At 44.2% G+C, this 18,276-nt stretch overlaps 1 protein-coding gene and 1 pseudogene across 1 annotated transcript; one reads left to right on the top strand and one right to left on the bottom strand.

Moving 5' to 3' along the window:
- Positions 1-7,513: 7,513 nt before the first annotated feature.
- On the top strand, positions 7,514-10,215 carry LOC146175985 (ubiquitin-conjugating enzyme E2-17 kDa pseudogene; annotated as a pseudogene).
- A 5,421-nt stretch (positions 10,216-15,636) lies between these two features.
- On the bottom strand, positions 15,637-18,244 carry LOC146175986 (KIF-binding protein). The gene has a single exon (XM_084582344.1). It carries the CDS (start codon positions 18,202-18,204, stop codon positions 16,438-16,440), a length of 1,767 nt encoding a protein of 588 aa, XP_084438470.1. The 5' UTR covers positions 18,205-18,244; the 3' UTR covers positions 15,637-16,437.
- Positions 18,245-18,276: the final 32 nt, after the last annotated feature.

Consider the following 18,276-nt stretch of genomic DNA (forward strand, 5'->3'; position numbering starts at 1 on the left):
GACAACCGATGGTGGCAGCTGACGGGGTTTCAGTAGAAGGCAATATAATATTGCAGGGAAGCATTAAGTTAAGTAGACGGATGAGATAAGGAAGATTGCAAGCATTAATTAATAGGGGGGATATGGGCAAGGCCTCTGCACTGCAGTGGGTTTGCTGTGGATGGTAGTCATGAAGATGATACCGTCTTGGACGCAATGGTGCTTCGCCTGTGCGGAACCACGTGGAGGCGTGTTCACACTAAGCGTGACTGACCCTGTACAATGTCATTAACATGACACTTGCACGCTATGATTTGTTCCACTGCACATCGCTGCAGAGCACAAAACAAGGCTGATCATGAACGTGCATACAAGGACGCTGCTTGTTCGACTGATGTGACGGCCACACGTAAATGGCATTGGTGTCTCGCTTATTGATTAAAAATACAAGCATATGACGCTCGAAAGCGAAACTATAACGAACTATTTTATATTTCACTCTCACACAAATGTTTTCGAAGACCGCTCTTCACCTGAAAGAATGCGGCATTAAATCAGACTTGCTCGCATTTTTCTGGCTTTCCACGGGCAAGGACACTCACTGCTGGAGATCGTTGCTTCGCTTAAAACGCCTGCAGCGGTGTGGGACGATCGTTTGCTGCAGGTGGTATTCACCTGTGGAGGCGAGGACAGCGCAGCAAGATAAGGAAATGCAAATGATAGGCCCTTTCTTCAAGAAACAGGAACAGAGGGGAATAAATTGGCGAACAATCGCTAGTCAGTATCCTAGACAAAACCAAGTAGAAATGGACATGGAATATAGGGAAAGGGATTTTAAGGTAACCGATGGTAATTTAGGTTAGCGAAGTGGATTCCGAGCGAAAGGAAACGTAGCAGAGGATGCAGAAAGTCAGATGGGCTGATGAGATTAGGGAGTATGCTGGAATAGGGTGGCCAAAAAGGCATGGGGAGGCCTTTGTAGAGGAGAGGGGTCGATAAGGATGACGATGAATTGTATCTCTCTGGAGCGAATAAGTTTTGTCAATTACCGCTTATAGCGTCTGCGCTGAAAGCCATGTACAGAGTGGTGCACTATTCGGGAACAAGCCACTGTGCGCCCTTCTATATAGCATGCACCCATTGCGTGCGTATTGGCCGAGCGTCAGAGAAAAGTGAATGAGGCGCAGAAAGAACTACCGCAGTGCTTGGTGGTGTCTGTCACTTCACATTTCTATTTTGTTTTTGTTTTTTTTTTTCTGGCATACAAAGAGACTGCTGTACTGAATTTGTGTATTTTTTGCTTTTGTTTGTATACTTCTTACTCACATAAGGGTGTAATCGATAGAAACAATATCTGAGAGGTGTATTTTTATTCTGAGAGCCTTATTCAAAATGCTTATGCAATAATTTCACATGTCTGCAAATTATCCACAAGAAATTTCTTTCATGGATCCCAGCTAGCTTTTAGTTAGGGATCCAGATGCAGTCACATACATGCCCTGTACTATTTGCCTGAAATAAAATCAATCAATCAATCAATACATTATAATTGCGCCGATGCTCCGCAAAGCTGCCACAAATCCGCGTTTGAGTGAAACGCCTTCTACGTACGCGAACCGCGCCAACCGCAAACCTCAGGCGCTAGCGTGCTTGGCAATACAGGCAACAGAATGCCACAGTCGGCTGAACTCATTAATCTCGAAACATCGGTCTGGTGCTCGAAGCATTTTTTCCGCCTTCCCTGGGGTCGTGTTTACTACCATAGGTTATTATTATTATTATTTTTTTTTTGTATTTCCCATTGTTTAACGACGCGGCAAAGAGGAAGACAGCAAGGACGTTGCGCAATCGCTTCCATCTCCGTGCCGTTGGCAAAGTGCAGACCTTGACTGTATACAATGCAACTTGCTAAAACGGCCGGAATGCGGAAATAAATGGCACGGAAAAAACAAATACCGACCGAGCAGTGAGGCGGGGGTCAAAGGGGAGTATGTTTTTGTTATTTGCATTTGTCTATTGCAGTCCACAAAGATTGGTTCGTTTGGTTGGTTTGTGGAGTTTAACGTCCCAAAGCGACTCAGGCTATGAGAGACGCCGTAGTGGAGGACTCCGGAAATTTCGACCACCTGGGGTTCTTTAACGTGCACTGACATCGCACAGCACACGGGCGCCTTACTTTTCGCCTCCACTGAAAAGCGGCCGCCGAGGCCGGGATTCGATCTCGCGTCCTTGGGAACAGTAGTCGAGCGAAAGAAACTTTATAAGGACTTATGCGATGGCTTTCTCCCGATCCCATTGTACAGATTGTTGTAATGTGCAGGTCCATGGAATGAAGTCCTTAAATGAGTTAAAAAAATGGCTGTACCAGGGGGAGCAAAATTTTTCGTTTTCAAGCTCCATGGCAATACAGTAGAAGTTAAGACTTATTTAGAAATGAAGGATTTTTTTTTTTTTTTTGTACCTTGCGGAAATCACTGTTTTATACGCCGCAAGCCGGAAACTATTGGGCGCGTTTTCTTACATAATGATGAATACAAAGCGCAACGCACTTTCTTAGACTGTTGGGAAGCCTTTTTTTTTCTGGGACATTCTACAACGTACAATTAAAAAAGATCTACCTGTGGATGCATTCAAATAGGCTACCGCTGAACATGATCATGTTATTGGGCCTGCACAGTATCTGGCGATCCAGAATGGCTTTCAGGCATGCAGACGTTGATGCGAGGAAAATACGGGAGTATTTTCGCGAAGCCGTTGCGAGTGTTATTGATGTTTTCAAAACACAAAACGAAGTGCCTGAGGGGCTTCCAAGAATGGAAGTGTTGCTGCACATACCTGATTTGTAATGGATCACGCAGCCCGAAATCGCGTGGTTTTAACCCATGTTGTGTGTTTGTGGACGTTCTTTATGTGTAAAATCAATTTGGCCACTGCGTCACCGCGGCGGGGTTCTGCACAAATAACAAGATGGTTAGAGCCTTTCTCGCGAACTACGAATTGTGATATAATCCATGATTGCTTGACATACTCCTACTCGTTGAGCATGCCGGGTATTTTCTGCGACTCCAATATGAACCATGTTGGCCGTAACATCATCGGATGGTATGTAATGCAAGAGGTCAGCGCTATGACACTGAACTTCTTAATCGTTTAATATGGTCTGATAGATAGCTTTTTATTTAGGTAACTAGAAAAGCCTTTATAATTAACGGACTACTTTATGTGACGGAGGAATAGTGCGTGGCCGTTAGTGAAGATATCTGAATACATGAAGTAAACACGGGTCACAGTACATGTTGAAGCTCTCGTTTCTTCCCCTGGATAATGCGTGAATCTCATGATATTCGCTTTTTTGTCCAAAGGAAGTCTGAAATGGCAGGTCGCGTGACGATACGAAGAAAAGAATGCGAATCCAGTCGAGCCACCAGCGACGTGTAGAGCGATGTGTAGAGCGGGGCGCCGCGGCGCCACCATAAAGGCCCCTTAGCGATTACGGCGACTGAAAAAAGAAAAAAGAAAGAAAGAAAAAAAAAAGCGGACCAAGAACGGGCCTTCGCCGGTGAGTTTACGGCGAGTGGACTGGTTTCGCCATCTACAGGGGAAGTAGCGCGAACGACTGCGCCGCTCCACCCTCTCTGTTGTTGTTCTCTCTTCGCGGGAAACGTAAATTTCTGTCGCATGATCAAGTCAAGCACCAAATGCGTCACTGAGCAAAGCTAAATTAGAGAGAATAAAGAAGCGAAGAGATTTTATATTTTCATTGCCAAACGCTTCCATGAGCGACTTCACGTTTTGGAAAGCGTTATCGTTTGTTAGCGCTTACGTATTATCAGTGGGTAGTAAACTATCCGGAGCCCTCCACTGTGGCGTGTCCCATTGCCGACGTTAAATGTCACAATTTACGATTGTCATAGCTTGTTGTTTTCTTCCTGTGAGGGTAGCGATCCCTCACCCGAGAAAGCGGAATGATAAAGAATGTCACCGGAACATTTCAACGATACTGTATTTTGTTTCGTTGAAGCGGTTATGTGCTCGTAATATCGTTATTTTCCCAAAGGTTTCGTAATGTTTGAATCGAAGCGGTGTCAATTAACCTTTCCTTGCCAACATGAATTCAATGATCTTGAAAGAGGTAATGCAAGAACATGTAAAGGAACAACAATAGGGCGACATTTCACTTCAATAGCCCAGCAGAAAACTCATACATCAACCTCTTTTCTGTCTCATTCTTTTAAAATACACAATGCAGACTGGCCGGAAGAGGGAAAACATGTGACGTCGCACTTTAAATGGTTTAACTTTGCTGTCAGTACACGCGCAAACGTATACTATGGAGTAAAGCCTATATAATCATTCTGAGAGGTGCCCCATGAGTGACAGTGGGTAAATGGTTTCGTTTGGTTTGGTTCGCGGGGTTTAACGTCCCAAAGCGACTCAGGCTATGAGAGACGTCGTAGTGGAGGATTTAGAAAATTTCGACCACCTGGGGTTCTTTAACGTGCACTGACATCGCACAGCACACGGGCGACTTGCTTTTCGCCTCCATCGAAAAGCGGCCGCCGAGGCCGGGATTCGATATAGTAGGTAAACGGGTAATAAGCAACGCTTTGCGGTAAAATAACATGTGGTTGTGCGTGTAGCCTGTGGCAGGTATAACGTACAAAATTTAAATTACTGCTAGTTGAAAAATTTCCTCACTGTAAGAATAGTGGGAAAAATTCTGAGATTCCGCACATGGAAGGTATATATTTTCAATTTTATATATTCACATTATAGTAAATTTAAAGTCTCTAAGTCGCAAGAATGTCTTTAATGTTAACCGGCAAAGAAATGATTCAGCATAAAACATTATTTGTTAATTTTTACATCATATAAGCATTTTAATATCAGAATTAGAACACTGCATTAACAGTTCTTTTGGGGCTAGCTGGCTCATACTTGAATTGGTGAAAAAATTGCGACCATATGAAACGAAGAAGATGATACAGAGGTGCTACTCACAACTAAAATTTATTGAACCCATGAGGCACCTTGTATAATGTGAAGTTTCAAAGAGAAAGAATGGTGGAATGGGAGAGAGGGTGAGCAAGGACAACCATCATGAATGCGGAGGTAAGGAAGCAGCCCAGAAAAACTAAATAAAAAATATCGGCAAGTAGATAGCAGCATCTAAAAACTTGAATTCGGAGGCAAAAAGAGATGGAAGAAGGGGTGCTGATGGACCTACTGCCAAAACTTCTTAACGCGAAACGCCTCCAAACTAACACGTGCCGTTTCATCCGTACTCTTTCCAATAATCTTCGCCTCATTCAACCGTGCCTCGCACACGTCTTACACACATGGAAAATGTTATTTCATTTTCTTATGCCTAAAATGTTTTTTTTTCTTAATCTTTTTATAGACTAATAATTAGCATCAGCAAACGTTAGCTGTCCATTCTGAGCAGTTTGACATCTTTGTTCCCTTTTTTAATGTTAATTTTTTTCAATTATTTAGTTCATATAATTGATCAATTACACATTGTAAATGTTTCTAATTAGCATAATCAAGCATTGCTTGTCATTAATTCTGAGCATTTTCACAAATTTCATTCCCCCTTTACAATTTTTCCCTTTTTAATTAATTCAGTTAATGAGTTGATCAATTACACACTATAAAAATTTAAATTAGCATCATCCAGCATTGAATTTTCATTGTGAGCAATTTGACACCATTTAAGCCCCCTTTTTAATGTCTTTATTTCTTTAATTCATCAAATAATTTATTAATTGCAATGATTTTATTAACTCGCCAACGCATATGACACACCTATCAATCATCAATCACTATAACCCTAAATTACCATGATACAATGTTTTTTTTTGTTTTTTTACGCAGTCCCCGATTATTTCCAACACGCGGTGCCGACTATACAACTATACATCTATGACTACTACTATTACTACCACTCGTAAACGATTAGGGCGATACTTCTTTGTGCGCTCGAGCTCAACTCGTTGACGTAAATGATACTTTCTGAGTGTTCTCGCTGACTGAATCCCAAAAAACGTGTCAACCTTCAACCTGTAATGCTCTTATTGAACACATAACAATATGCAACTTACACAAATTTGTATAACATATCTTAACGTCGAGTTACATGTATTATACAAGAAAGTTGCCGTCTAGAAGAATAATAAGAAGGATATATGACAGAGTCAAATGTAGCAGCCAAAAGAAATTCTTAACAAACACTGCTGCGCTCGAAACTGTACGGCGATGGGTGGTAGTTGTCTAAGCAAGAAGTACAAACAAAGGAAATGATAAGGGGACTCATATCGTTCGAGCGCTACCGATTAAAGGAGTTCATTCAGCTGGACTTTTAATCTCGGGATGCAACCTTGCAATAGACGAATCAGAGGAACTGGCTTGGAGAGCGCGTGTCATGCGTTCCGAGGATGTGCGAGCAGACAGCAGACCAGACAGGACGAGAGGTCACCCCCGCACGTACGCGCCTGCATGTTTCACCGAACGCCACCAGAACCAAGCCGTGCATAGCTATGTAGTTGTAATGATAACGCGAGTGTGCAACAAGCCTGCGCTGAATTAATTATTTTTTATATCAAATAAAGCAGGCTGATTTCATCAAGCTGACTTGCAAAGTACAAGCCGTCGTTAGCATATGGATGTAAGTTTGACAACTTCTTACACAAACCAGAATGAAAGATATGAATTACGTTTTGTGCACATTTCCCTGGCAATAATACTTTAAGCAAAGCGCTCCGCTCGACTTCAGGAAATTACAGGGAGCTGTAATTTTATAATCCGAAATAATGCATAGTAATAATATGATAACTGCAAAATTGCCCAAACATGCATCTGCATAGCTAAAGTGTACTAGAAGCCTTGTTTAATGAAGCAAGAATCTGTAAAACAGCTTCCATGGCTATTATGTGTAAAATAAAATATCTTTTCAGCTAATACCTTTCAGGTACCATCAAATTATTGTTTTCCTTGTTTCTTTATTTATTTGCTGCTATTTCGTGGTGGAATATTTTTATTCAAGTCCACTTTAGCTATGTAATTGCCGATTATTTTTCTGAAACTCACCAGAAGCTTGAAGGCTCAGTTTGTCCCTGTTTTCATAAAAACTAAACATTAAAAGCAGAACCTCAGAACGATTGCATCTCCCACTGAACGCAGTTGCGCTATAGTTGCACTATATTTGCGCTGTTTCGGTTTCGTTTTTTCCGCGCGATGAAAACTGGAACCAAGAAAAAGCAAACGAAGGTTGCCGACCTTCGTTCGCGGCCATGTATGCCAGTGTTAGAAAAGCAAGACTGCAGAATGAAGGACGCTGTACAACTATACTGCAAAAAGGACACACTTAACGACGCGGTTTATTTTCTAACCACAATGAGAGGAATATAGACGAGAAAATAAAAAGGAAAAAAGATGAAAGGGTTGCGAAACGTTGACGACAGCGGTCAGGTTACAACAGCGGCCGGTGACGACGAACGCGGTGACGTCATCCACAGGACGGGGGTCAGCGATCGCGGCGCCGTGCGGTGTCGGCGAAGCGACGCAGGTATTTCTGTGTGGCGAGTGTTAAGACTTTTTCGTCGGAGTGCAGTGCGTGGTGCCGGGGGGGTTTTCTCGCCGCGAGTGGAGACAAGAAAAGAGAGAAAGAAAAGGTACCCGCTCCGCTATCTTTGGCGATTCGTCGCACCCAAGCGCCCGTTCCCGGTGTGGTAGTACAGGCAATCTCGCCAGTGGACAGCACCCTTCGTCGGCACAGCGGACCTCGGCTGCCCCCCACCCGCCGCCAGTAGTCAGCGAACCGCAGCGAGGCAAGAGAAGAGCTTGCTCAACGCAGCAGCAATGGCCCTTAAAAGAATAAAAAAGGAACTGGAAGACCTGAAGCGCGACCCACCAGCCCAGTGCTCGGCCGGTCCTGTGAATGACGACCTCTTCCACTGGCAGGCGACGATCATGGGTCCGCCCGACAGCCCGTATCAGGGCGGCGTGTTCTTCCTGACGATCCACTTCCCGACGGATTACCCGTTCAAGCCGCCCAAGGTAGCGTTCACGACACGCATCTACCATCCGAACATCAACAGCAACGGAAGTATCTGCCTCGACATTCTGCGTTCGCAGTGGTCGCCAGCGTTGACCATCTCCAAAGTGCTGCTCTCCATCTGCTCGCTACTTTGCGATCCGAATCCGGACGACCCACTCGTGCCCGAGATTGCCCGCTTCTACAAGACGGACCGCGAGAAATACAACGAACTGGCTCGGGAGTGGACACGGAAATATGCCATGTGACCGCCAACACTACTACAACTGCTTGCCCGCTCAGAGAGACTTGTACAAAACCCCGAGGGCGACGCAGCGAGGAGGGAGCGCTTTGTTGGGAAACCTATCGAAAATGCCGGGGGGTCGAAACGAACGCAGAGCAGTGGTTTTAAAGGAAAGAGAGCGGTGAGGCGGGGGTGGGAGGGCCTGAAAAAACACATACAAAGAGAGACGCCACGAGAACGCTGCAGGCGAGTCTACTGCTGCCGATGCCGACGCTGTTAGGCCTAACTCAAATTTAGCACTCCCCATTCCGACGCTCGTAATATTGTTTTCTCCTTCCCTCACTCTTCGGGTCGTCACACTCTCTGCAAGGCATCACCTTGGCGGAAAAAGAAAAGCCTCCCCCCCACCTCTTGAACCCCGAGTAGAAAAAAAAGAAATCCTGGTCTTTTGTCTTTTTCCCAGGGTACCATTTTCTTTTTGTATTTACTATCATCGAGCGAACGCGCTCAAGCTCTCGCCTCTGCGAGAGCTGCGTAGTGCGCATCCGAGGTTGTTGTAGTCTCGTGTGTGATTTTTTTTTTTTTTTTGTTTTTCCTATGCGCACCGAAGTAGTCGTGCTTGCTGCAAAGTGAGTGCATTGGTCATCTCGTGGGTCGTCGCTTTTCCGTTTTTACTTGCAACCTCAGAGAGCGGGTTTTGGTTTAGTCATGCGTTGCTTACGTTTTCTTCTCATTTCAACGTGTTGCCCGAATGTGAAACCAAGTTGCGCGGCACGAGTCGGTGATTTCTCGTTACCCCCGCACGTTCCAGCTCCCGAGAAGTGCAAAAATTTTCTGGAAATGGTTTGAAGCCGTGTGATGAAAATTCTGGGTGTGCACTCGTGAAACTCTTAATCCTTCTCGCGTCCTATCCGGTTTATGGCTTAATGGGTTTGCCAGCTACGCGCGCCACCTCACATTCGCTGCTGCGTTTTCAAAAGCCTGTTGCTGATCACTTGCCTGTCGTGTGCAGAGGCACTTTACAAGTCTTTGAGGCATTCCCCATTCAATGAAAAAAATTGAGGCAGGATGATGCAGTGAGACTAGTTATCCCTGTGGTTTGGATCAACAGTTGTTTTCTCTTAAATTCTGTCACCAGCTACTGTTAGTCTTCATCAAGAGTGACGGCACCAGTTTGCTGGATTGTGTGCACATTGCAAGACCATTGGACAAAACTGAGGCTGTTTTCGTGGCTGTTGACTGCGACAATGCCCTCCAAGCCCTTAATGACAGTTGGACATGCTTCTTCCTCGAAACCCAGTGTTTTCTTCCTAGAAACCTGTGATGTATTTTTTTTTCTCCCTCTTAAAGCCGAAAAGAGCAGTCGGACATGCTTCTTTGTGAAACCGAGTGTTATCTGAGGAATCTTTGCTGGTACTTTTTTTTTCAAGGACATTGTTTTCTTCACCTTAGGACACATTTTTCTTTTGTCATTTTTGTGTGTGCATTATTCATGTGCTGCCATCTTTCCCCCTCCTCCTCAGTTCTCCCCCTCCCCGCTAATCTTAAGTAGTCTAAAATGAGAGAACGGTGAAGCCCAAATTACACGTAGCAATGGCTTTTTTTTTTTTTTTTTTTCTCGGACGAGTGTTCTGCAGTAACGGTTCACAACCCGTGAAGAAAAGTGTTGGATTGAAATGGTTGTCGTTCTCTGCAGCACGGCGTGCTTTTCGCCTTCTTCACCGCACCTCCTCCGCCACTTGTCGGATGTGTATACGAAACCTCCCATCTGTCCCCTGTCCCCTTTCTGGACCTTGACTGTCCCATGTGAGCCTTCTCTCCACGACAACAGCCTCATCATCAATTTGGCCATGCTTGTTTAACTTCTTTACGGCCTCTGGAAAAAGAAATGTTTCTGAAAACTGTTTGTTTTATTTTTTAAGTAATTGCTGGATTAAAGTATTTTGTGTGTGAGGTGCGGGAAGGTGTCAGAGTGCATGATATCGTCGACAGGTCGAATGTGGAGAAAGCAGCGGCCAATGGCTTTGCTGCTACTACTGCCAACGCTGTTGATTGGACTGTTTTAGACCACCAGTGCGAAATAAGGCCACCTTAAATGCTCAGAGTCCGACTGATTTTTGGCCTTTATTGAAAGCAATTTGAGTTGGCCTTCATGGGGTAGTTCAGTGTTTGAAAGCTGAGGGCGTAAAATATGGTGTGGAAAGTGAATCCCATTCCTGCTTCTGAGCTTAGTACGAAGAGTCGACAGGTGCTTCCGATATGTAAGGAGCATTATGGAATGAGACACTAATCCTACAGTTTAGCAGACTCGGGGATTTGCAGAAGGTAGGCAGTTGGCAACTGCCTTGCATCCATTGTCTGTTCTGCCTTATGTTCATGACATGTCCGAGACAATCTGGACACCTCAAGCAGTGAGATAGCAGAGGGATCTTCAGAGTTTTTACAAGCTAGCTATTGTTGTCTATACATGCATTTCTCTGCCCCTCCTTGAGCACTTGTGGCCTCGAGGGTAAATAAATTATGAATGCGTTTTTATAACAAAAGAAGCAGACTGTTCACGGAAGTAACCTCTCTTCATTACCCTGCATCTTTATGCTGCATGCATCTTCATGGCTGTTGTGATCGACCCCGGCAAGCAGTGCAGGTTCGCGCGTTTATGTGAGGTGATGCTTCACCTTGTTCCTGAATGGGAATACCTTCTGGCATTGACACCTGCCAAGTTGCTCGGTTTGCTTTCTAGTTTAAATTTGCTGCGTGTCCAAGGTCAAAGCTGTAATATTGTGAGGGATCTATGCCTAACAAGTGTACCTGGACTGTTATATATAGTTGTATTTGTAAGTATTGTCTGCTACCCATTTCCATTAGGTTAAGGAAGAAACTATTGAGTTGTATGTATTAATTTAGCCCTCTTATCCTCTTGGCACATGCTCTGGAAAGGAAAGAGGTCGCTGAGCCTTAACGTCCAATAAGTTGTTGCTTACCCACTGATTTATGCTGTTCATTATGTTAAGCCTAATTGCCTCCATTACCTGTCATATTTCAGTGAAGGTAATGTCTTCCTGCCTTCAGACCTATGTGGTTGATTAGTGCCGTTGGCAGATGAATTAATTTGATTAAAAGATGCAAAACAAGTCTCATTAATTATACTATGGCTACAAATAATTCGATAGTGGTCATGGACATACTGTCTATCGCGATACTAAGTATCTAAGGAGGTCTTTTTAGTTAAATAAAATGACCCTTATACATGTTCTTTTCTAACTAGGTTGCTCTCTGGCTTTTGAGCAGAAATATGTCGCTGTCCACTATTTCTCGCAGAGTTCGAGTTGTTCACCTAGCTGATGCCTTGTCCATATGTTGGCTGGGAACGTAGGAAGGCTTCGTTATCTGTGACTCATTGTGGAAGCAGCTTTCAAACCTTTATCTTATCTGCGAGGGTGAGGCAGTTCAGAGCACTTAGGATGCCTGCACAGCTGAAACATTCAACTGGCAGAAGGGAGATGTTGAAAAAGATAGTTGATCACCCTAAGTGGGCAGGCTACATTTATTAATGGTCTGACAAGCAGCTACATCGAGCATCATGGCGCATTTGGAACAAGCGATCACTTCTTTGCAGCAATCGTTGCCTGCAAGGAACATGTTGCTCGGATGACAGGTATAGCCTGGGATTGAGTTGGTTAAATAGCAGATGTATATTCACGCACTGCAAGCAGTGCTTTCTTTCCAACAAGTTGGGAAGGGGCAAACAGTCTGTGGACCTCAGGGTCAAGATTAAGCAGAATTAATATTCAAGATGAATAAAGTAACTCAGTGCATACCGATAAAGGGAAATGTAATCGAGGGTACGATCATAGGTAGCCTGAGTGTCAGGTTAGGGAAATATTCATTTTGAAGGTAGCGCGCTACCTTCGAAATGAACCAGATCCAATTCGCCCAACTTTCAACCTTATTATTTAGGGAAATATGTTGGGACATCTTTGGTTGAAGTGGATAACTGAAGACATTTGGAAGAGTCCTTTGTCTCATTGTGAAGTGACAATTATGACAATGACAACTGGCCATTATTCTTTGTGGTTTTTCACCCTCTCCTGGCATTGTTAGCATTCTGGAATATGTGAGATCGGGGAATATGCTTGGGAAAGCACTCATTTCTCCTAGCGCCAGGAAACAGGCCAATGATGGTATTTTTTCTCCAGTGTTGCATCAAAAAGGGACTCGGTGCAAGGGGATTTAAAGAGGTGGGAAAGGGGTATGAAATGTGTCTTGCACTCTCTTTGGAAACATTAATTACCACCATCAAGTACACTGCACGTAAACTAGTTACCTATGGTTGCTAGTTACGCCTTTCCTGGACCATTGGCATGTTCCTGTTGAAGGAGTTTGTTACCTAATGACCTGACTATTGGCACCTGTGTCACTGACTTAAGCAAATATTTGCAGTTAGGAGCCTGTGATGTGGTTCTCAAATTCAACTGCTTCACGCAGAAGCGACCAAGTTTCATATTGAAATCAACCATTGTTGTGTAATCGTGTGACTAGTAGATGCCGCAGCACAGAATACGAGAGAGTTGCAATTAGTAATAACAAGAACATAATTTTAATGAGTGCAAGTAACTGACTGGAGGAGCTTTGAGAGACAACAGGGCTTGCTGCAAGTATATAAATAACTTCATGACACGTTAGTTTTTTTCTTATGGCCTTTGTTACAACGTGACACACTGTCCACCTACACACACCCTAGACAAACAAACAAAACGGATTTGCTGTGGCGATGTACTTGAAAATGGGCTTCAATTAGAAAAAATCAACTTGTTTTTGGAAGGGAAAGAATGTAGCTTACATATATGCTCCACTTTTAGCAGAAATTGTCAAGCTCTCTGTCAGCAGGACAAGCAAAAATGCACTTAGAAGATTTTGGAGAGAAATGCATGAGCAACCGTGGAATAAAATTCGTCTTTCTTTATCCACACTTTCAAACAGTGACCAGGTTAAGGTTGGTATTGGGTATGATCAAAGCAGCTGCTGGGGTCGGCAGCTCGCATCTAGAGTAAGATTAATTTATGTCATGCTACCTTATATCTATATTTTATCCACTGCTTGAGGGGAGTTCATAGTTAACACCTCTTCTGAGGCTAGTTGGTGAATACTTGACGTGGTGAAAAAATTGCGTCGCAGCTTGCAGACCACAAGAAAGCAAACAATACAAAGACTCCTGTGTGTCTCGTTTTATTTCTTGTGGCTTGCGTGGTTCGGCGCAATTTTTCCATCAGTTTATAACTAAGATGAAGGTGCAACCTCAATTTGTTGGGACGAGAAATCACAGTCTTGCAACACGTAATTTACTGCCTGTTGAATTTCCCTGAAAGGGTGTTGAAAGAATTGTCTTCTTACATGCAAATGTATGTTTTAGCAAGAGAATAGCCTGCAAATGCAATAAGTGGCCTGAATGAGACAAATTTGGTTTGGTTTGGTTACGGGGTTTAACGTTCCAAAGCGACTCAGGCTGTGAGAGACACCGTAGTGGAGGGCTCCACAAATGTCGACCATATGGGGTCCTATAATGTGCACTGACATCGCACAGCACACGGGTGCCTAGCTTTTCGCCTCCAACGAAAAGCGGCCGCCAAGGCGGGATTCGGTACCGCGTCGTTGGGCACAGAAGTTGAGCAGTGTAACCACTGCACCACCCCAGCGATGCTGAATGAGGCAAGTACTCACAATGTACATGGCTGAATGGTGCAAAATTCGACTAATATTTAACTAGAGCTTAGCTGTGCCCGCTCCATTTGTTTTCTAAATCAGAGCAGTGAGGACTGTACATGTTCTAGACCGTGCCCTTGAAGCCAACTCATGTAAAGGCACTGATATAACAAAATATTTTGGCAATGCCTGAGAGACTTTGCTGTGGAGAGATTCTAGTCATAGCAGACTAGAGGTTTACTGCCGCCTTCTTGTTAATTTCAACACTGCATGTTAAATAAGCAAGCCTGTATCACAGAAAGATGGCCAATTAAGCAACTGCTAAACACAACTTGTTAGGGCCGCTCCTATTAATGTTACGACAGAACATGTGGAGCCAACGAGAAGCAGGAATGGCAACAAAATGTCTGCTCTCAATAAATTCCCGAAGAGCGGGACTAGCGTGCAATGGAGAAAAACCTTAAAAGCTTGCAGTCCTGCACTCTGCTCTCCTGGAAATTATGCAAAAGTATATAGATCTGCTATGCTACCTTTACCACCTTCAGATGATAATTATCCAATGTGAGGAGAATTTCTAAATTTTCAGTCTTTTGTAAGCTGCATGCCATGAATGTAAAAGCCCCCCCCCCCCATCTTTCTTTCACGATTGATTTCTGCCAGATTCTGATGTGTCTGCATTGTGAATACAAATTGCTTTAAGGTCTGAATTACACCTTTTGAAAATAGGTTGTCAGATACAGATGCCAAGTAAACAAGTTAGCACATTTTAGGCACTTTATGGTGCTCGTGCCTACAAGGTAAGCAGTGATGATTTAAAGAACAATTTTCAGCTTTCATATTGCACGCCTGGCTTGATGTATTCATACATGACTTTCAGGTCTCAGTATTATTTGCATTTTAATGAAAATTGGACCTTGCATAAGAGAAATTGCCGGATATGGTATTTAGGTCGTGTTCACCAACGAGGACGGAGAACCTGGACGTGCAGATAATTAACTTTTTTTTAATTATTCCTACAGATTGGATAATGAAGTCCTGTGAAGACCTTCAACAGCACTATAGAGCAAATTAGTGTAGCTTAGCAGTACATGAGAACCAAGCTCGGGCATTTCTTGCAATGCCAATTCCCTTCTCATGCCTTGCTATTATTTGGCTGTATTACAATTTTTCATATTCCATCGCTAGCTTAGAGTATACAAATAGTGCGTCAAAATCCAGCCTTTTTTCTTAAAAAAAAGAAAAAGGCAACAACAACGGAAGGCGCACTTTAGCCAGTCTTTTCAGTTCTCTTCTCGAGAGATTGGAATTCCCTTCGCATTTAGGACTACTAGCTTTTGTTAAAGTATTCCTACTCTTTTCTTGCATGCAAACTGCTAAAACATTAATATTCTTTTCCAGTTTCACTTAAATTTGTGGCTGTAATTGATCCCAGCTCTAGAATGGACGTTAAATGATTTATGAGTGATTATTCCCAGTGGATTTAGGAGAAAATGTGGATGGAAGATCCAAATATATGATTCTCATGCACCTCACACAATTCTTCAGTAGTGCGACCTGTGAACTAAATGTGTTGTTCATTTTAAACCAGCCAAAAGACGAGACAGAGAGAATTTCATTACTAAATTTGTGTTCAAATCAGGGCGAAGGAACACATAACCAGCATATATATGCACTGAGATCAAATAACAAACTATTTAATTTGTCAAAAAAAAAAAGACAGGTAAGCAATGCAACATAAATTACTCAGAAGATACTATAAAGCTGAGCAAAACCGTTAAAAAATTCACTTATGTTTCGTGCCGCTCAGCATCTCACACACATGCACGAAAAGCACACACACAGATCGGTTGTTCAGGCAACGCTGCCATACAGAAGTCTCTGCTAAGGAGGACATAGACTCCTATGGGAGTTCATGGCTTGCAAAATTAATTGCACTAGCATAATACATATAATAATTTGGAATCACCCAGGTCTCTAACGGGATAACTTGTACAGACATAGGGTTTGGGTTTATAAGTGGACAGTAACGCCGGTATACTGTTTGTGACATCACAAACTCGGTGTTGCCCGCAGAAATAGTCTCAACTTAAACCATGAAAACTGCATATTTTAAAGTTGTGTTGCGCGCGAACGAATTATCGCACGGCGTCCAAATTTTGTAGAATGCGTCAGGGCGGAGAGGAGAACCTACAGTAAAATTTTTACTAGAATATTCGAATGTCAAAAAACTTCTGGAGTTGCCCTTTAAGGTTTTTAACATGCACTGATATCGCACAGTACGTGGGCACCTTGCTTTTCGCATTTATGAAAAGCGGGTGCTGTGTCAGGGATCGAACTCGTGTCCTTTGCAGACTAGTACCCTAACCACTGAGCTACTGCAGTGGTGTTTGTACAAACATAAGCTTCATGCAAGCTTACAAGAGTACGCGAACTTTGAAAGATAGCTCAAATGCTTTACACTGCTAAATATTAAAAATGGTCAGTACAATGTCGTGCTCATCATTTGTTGGAGCTTCTCCGGTATAAGTCGCAAGAGCTCTGACATAATTTCGAGCTCTTCTTTCATTAAAGGCTCGTGCTCAGGAACTTTCCGGCAATAGTCCTGCACAAACTCATAGTGCTCCTTAGTCTTTTCAAAATTTTCAAACTGTTCCCGGGGCTCCTGAGCCACTATGTTGGAGTACAGTCGGCCAATGTAGAAGTGGGCTACCAACACGGGACGTGCCAGATCTTCCGGAAGCTTCTCTGGGTACTTGCCATCCGCATTCTTAACTGTCTCAAGGAAGGTCATGAAGTGTCGGATGGCCTTGTCGATGATCGAATTGACTTTCTTGACAGATGGCGACTGCGGCTTAATAGCAGGAGGCAATGCTGCCAGTTTCAAGCTCATCAGCTCACTGTAGACTTCGCCGAGCTCGAACATGACCTGGCGGCAGACACCGAGGTAGTATTGCGGGTTGACCTCTTTTAAAACCTCTTCGAGCATGTCAATGCGCCTCTTGTGCATTTTGCTTTTCCTGTCTGATGCGGGTTCGAAGTACGTGAGCTCCCTGTACAACTTGCTCATCTCCTGGATGATCTCGATGTAGTCGGTCGCGTGGTCTTTGAGGGTGTAGTACTGCTTAGCATCTTCCAGCCACTTCTGAGACTTTAGGAACACAGGTCGTGCACTCTCGAAATCTGTGACCAGCTTATCGGTAATGCCCTCTTCAATTTGATTAACCTCCGGCGATCTGATTAAAACGTGAGGTTTGTTACCCGCGTCCAAGCCATTCTGGTCCCCACTCGACGTCTTGGATTCTGCCATCTGCTCCCTCGACGCTATCAACAAGAAGAGACCATACTTGGCCCAACATCTGGCCACATCCGCCGATCTGTGCCTCAGTTTCTCCTCCTTGTCTTGCTTTTCGTCGGGAGTCAGTTTTTCAGCGTCCAACTTTTTCTCGTATTCGTTCAGAATGTGTCTCGAACACGCCAGGAGGTGTCTTCCGGCTCCGAAGTCTCCCCTTGCGATGAAAAATTGAGACAGCGTGGCAGCGTTTATGGACCAGTCTATGCTGTCAAACTCCTCTAGAGTCAATTCCTTTTTCAGCGTGCTGTGGCAGTACATCGCAGCTTTGGCATTTTCGCCTAGGTTTTCGTAGACCTGCGCCAGGTAGTAGAGCGTGTGCGCGTGCGCCAGCTCGAAGTTGGGGTTACTCCCGGAGTTTTCCGCCCCAGCTTCTTTTGCCGCATTCTCTGGAGAAAAGTGATAAATCAAATTGGCAGTCCGAGAACTCTCCTCAGGCGAAGCGCTCACCTTGACGTATATTGCCTCGGCTTTCTTCAAGTACTCCAACGCCTTCGGCGCATCTCCCCTCCTGACATGCACGATGCCCAGCTGATTTAGCGCATTCACAACGACCAAACGACAATGTGACTCCTCGTACTTGTCCTCGCCGATGATCCTGAGGCATTCCTCCAAGTATTCCTGACCGAGTGAGACTTCCTCCGTGTCTGTGGCGATCAAACCGAGCTCGTACTTCGCAACGGCGCGTATCATGTCCTTGTGCTGTGCGTCGTATTCCACACGGCCCAGGTCTTCCAGGAGCTCCTTGAGGATGCGTCTCGCTTCATACTTCGACTTGTATGGTTCATTTGGCGGGTCGGAGGCGCTCTCAACGTCAACCAGCTTTCGAACGCGGTCATATTGCACCCGATACTCGCATAACTTCGTGGCCCATGCCGCTGCATCGGAGACCGCCATGATGGTAACGGTTTTGGATTTCAGCCAGCCAGCCAGCTACGACAACGGCGGCGGCGCCGTCACGACACGCCC

Source organism: Amblyomma maculatum, chromosome 10 (assembly GCF_055883805.1).
Source record: "Amblyomma maculatum isolate TAMU_Amacu chromosome 10, ASM5588380v1, whole genome shotgun sequence".
NCBI classification, from domain to species: domain Eukaryota; kingdom Metazoa; phylum Arthropoda; class Arachnida; order Ixodida; family Ixodidae; genus Amblyomma; species Amblyomma maculatum.

Coding starts and splice junctions, on each gene's coding strand:
- LOC146175986 (XM_084582344.1), bottom strand. CDS start 18,204: ATGGCGGTCTCCGATGCAGCGGCATGGGCCACGAAGTTATGCGAGTAT.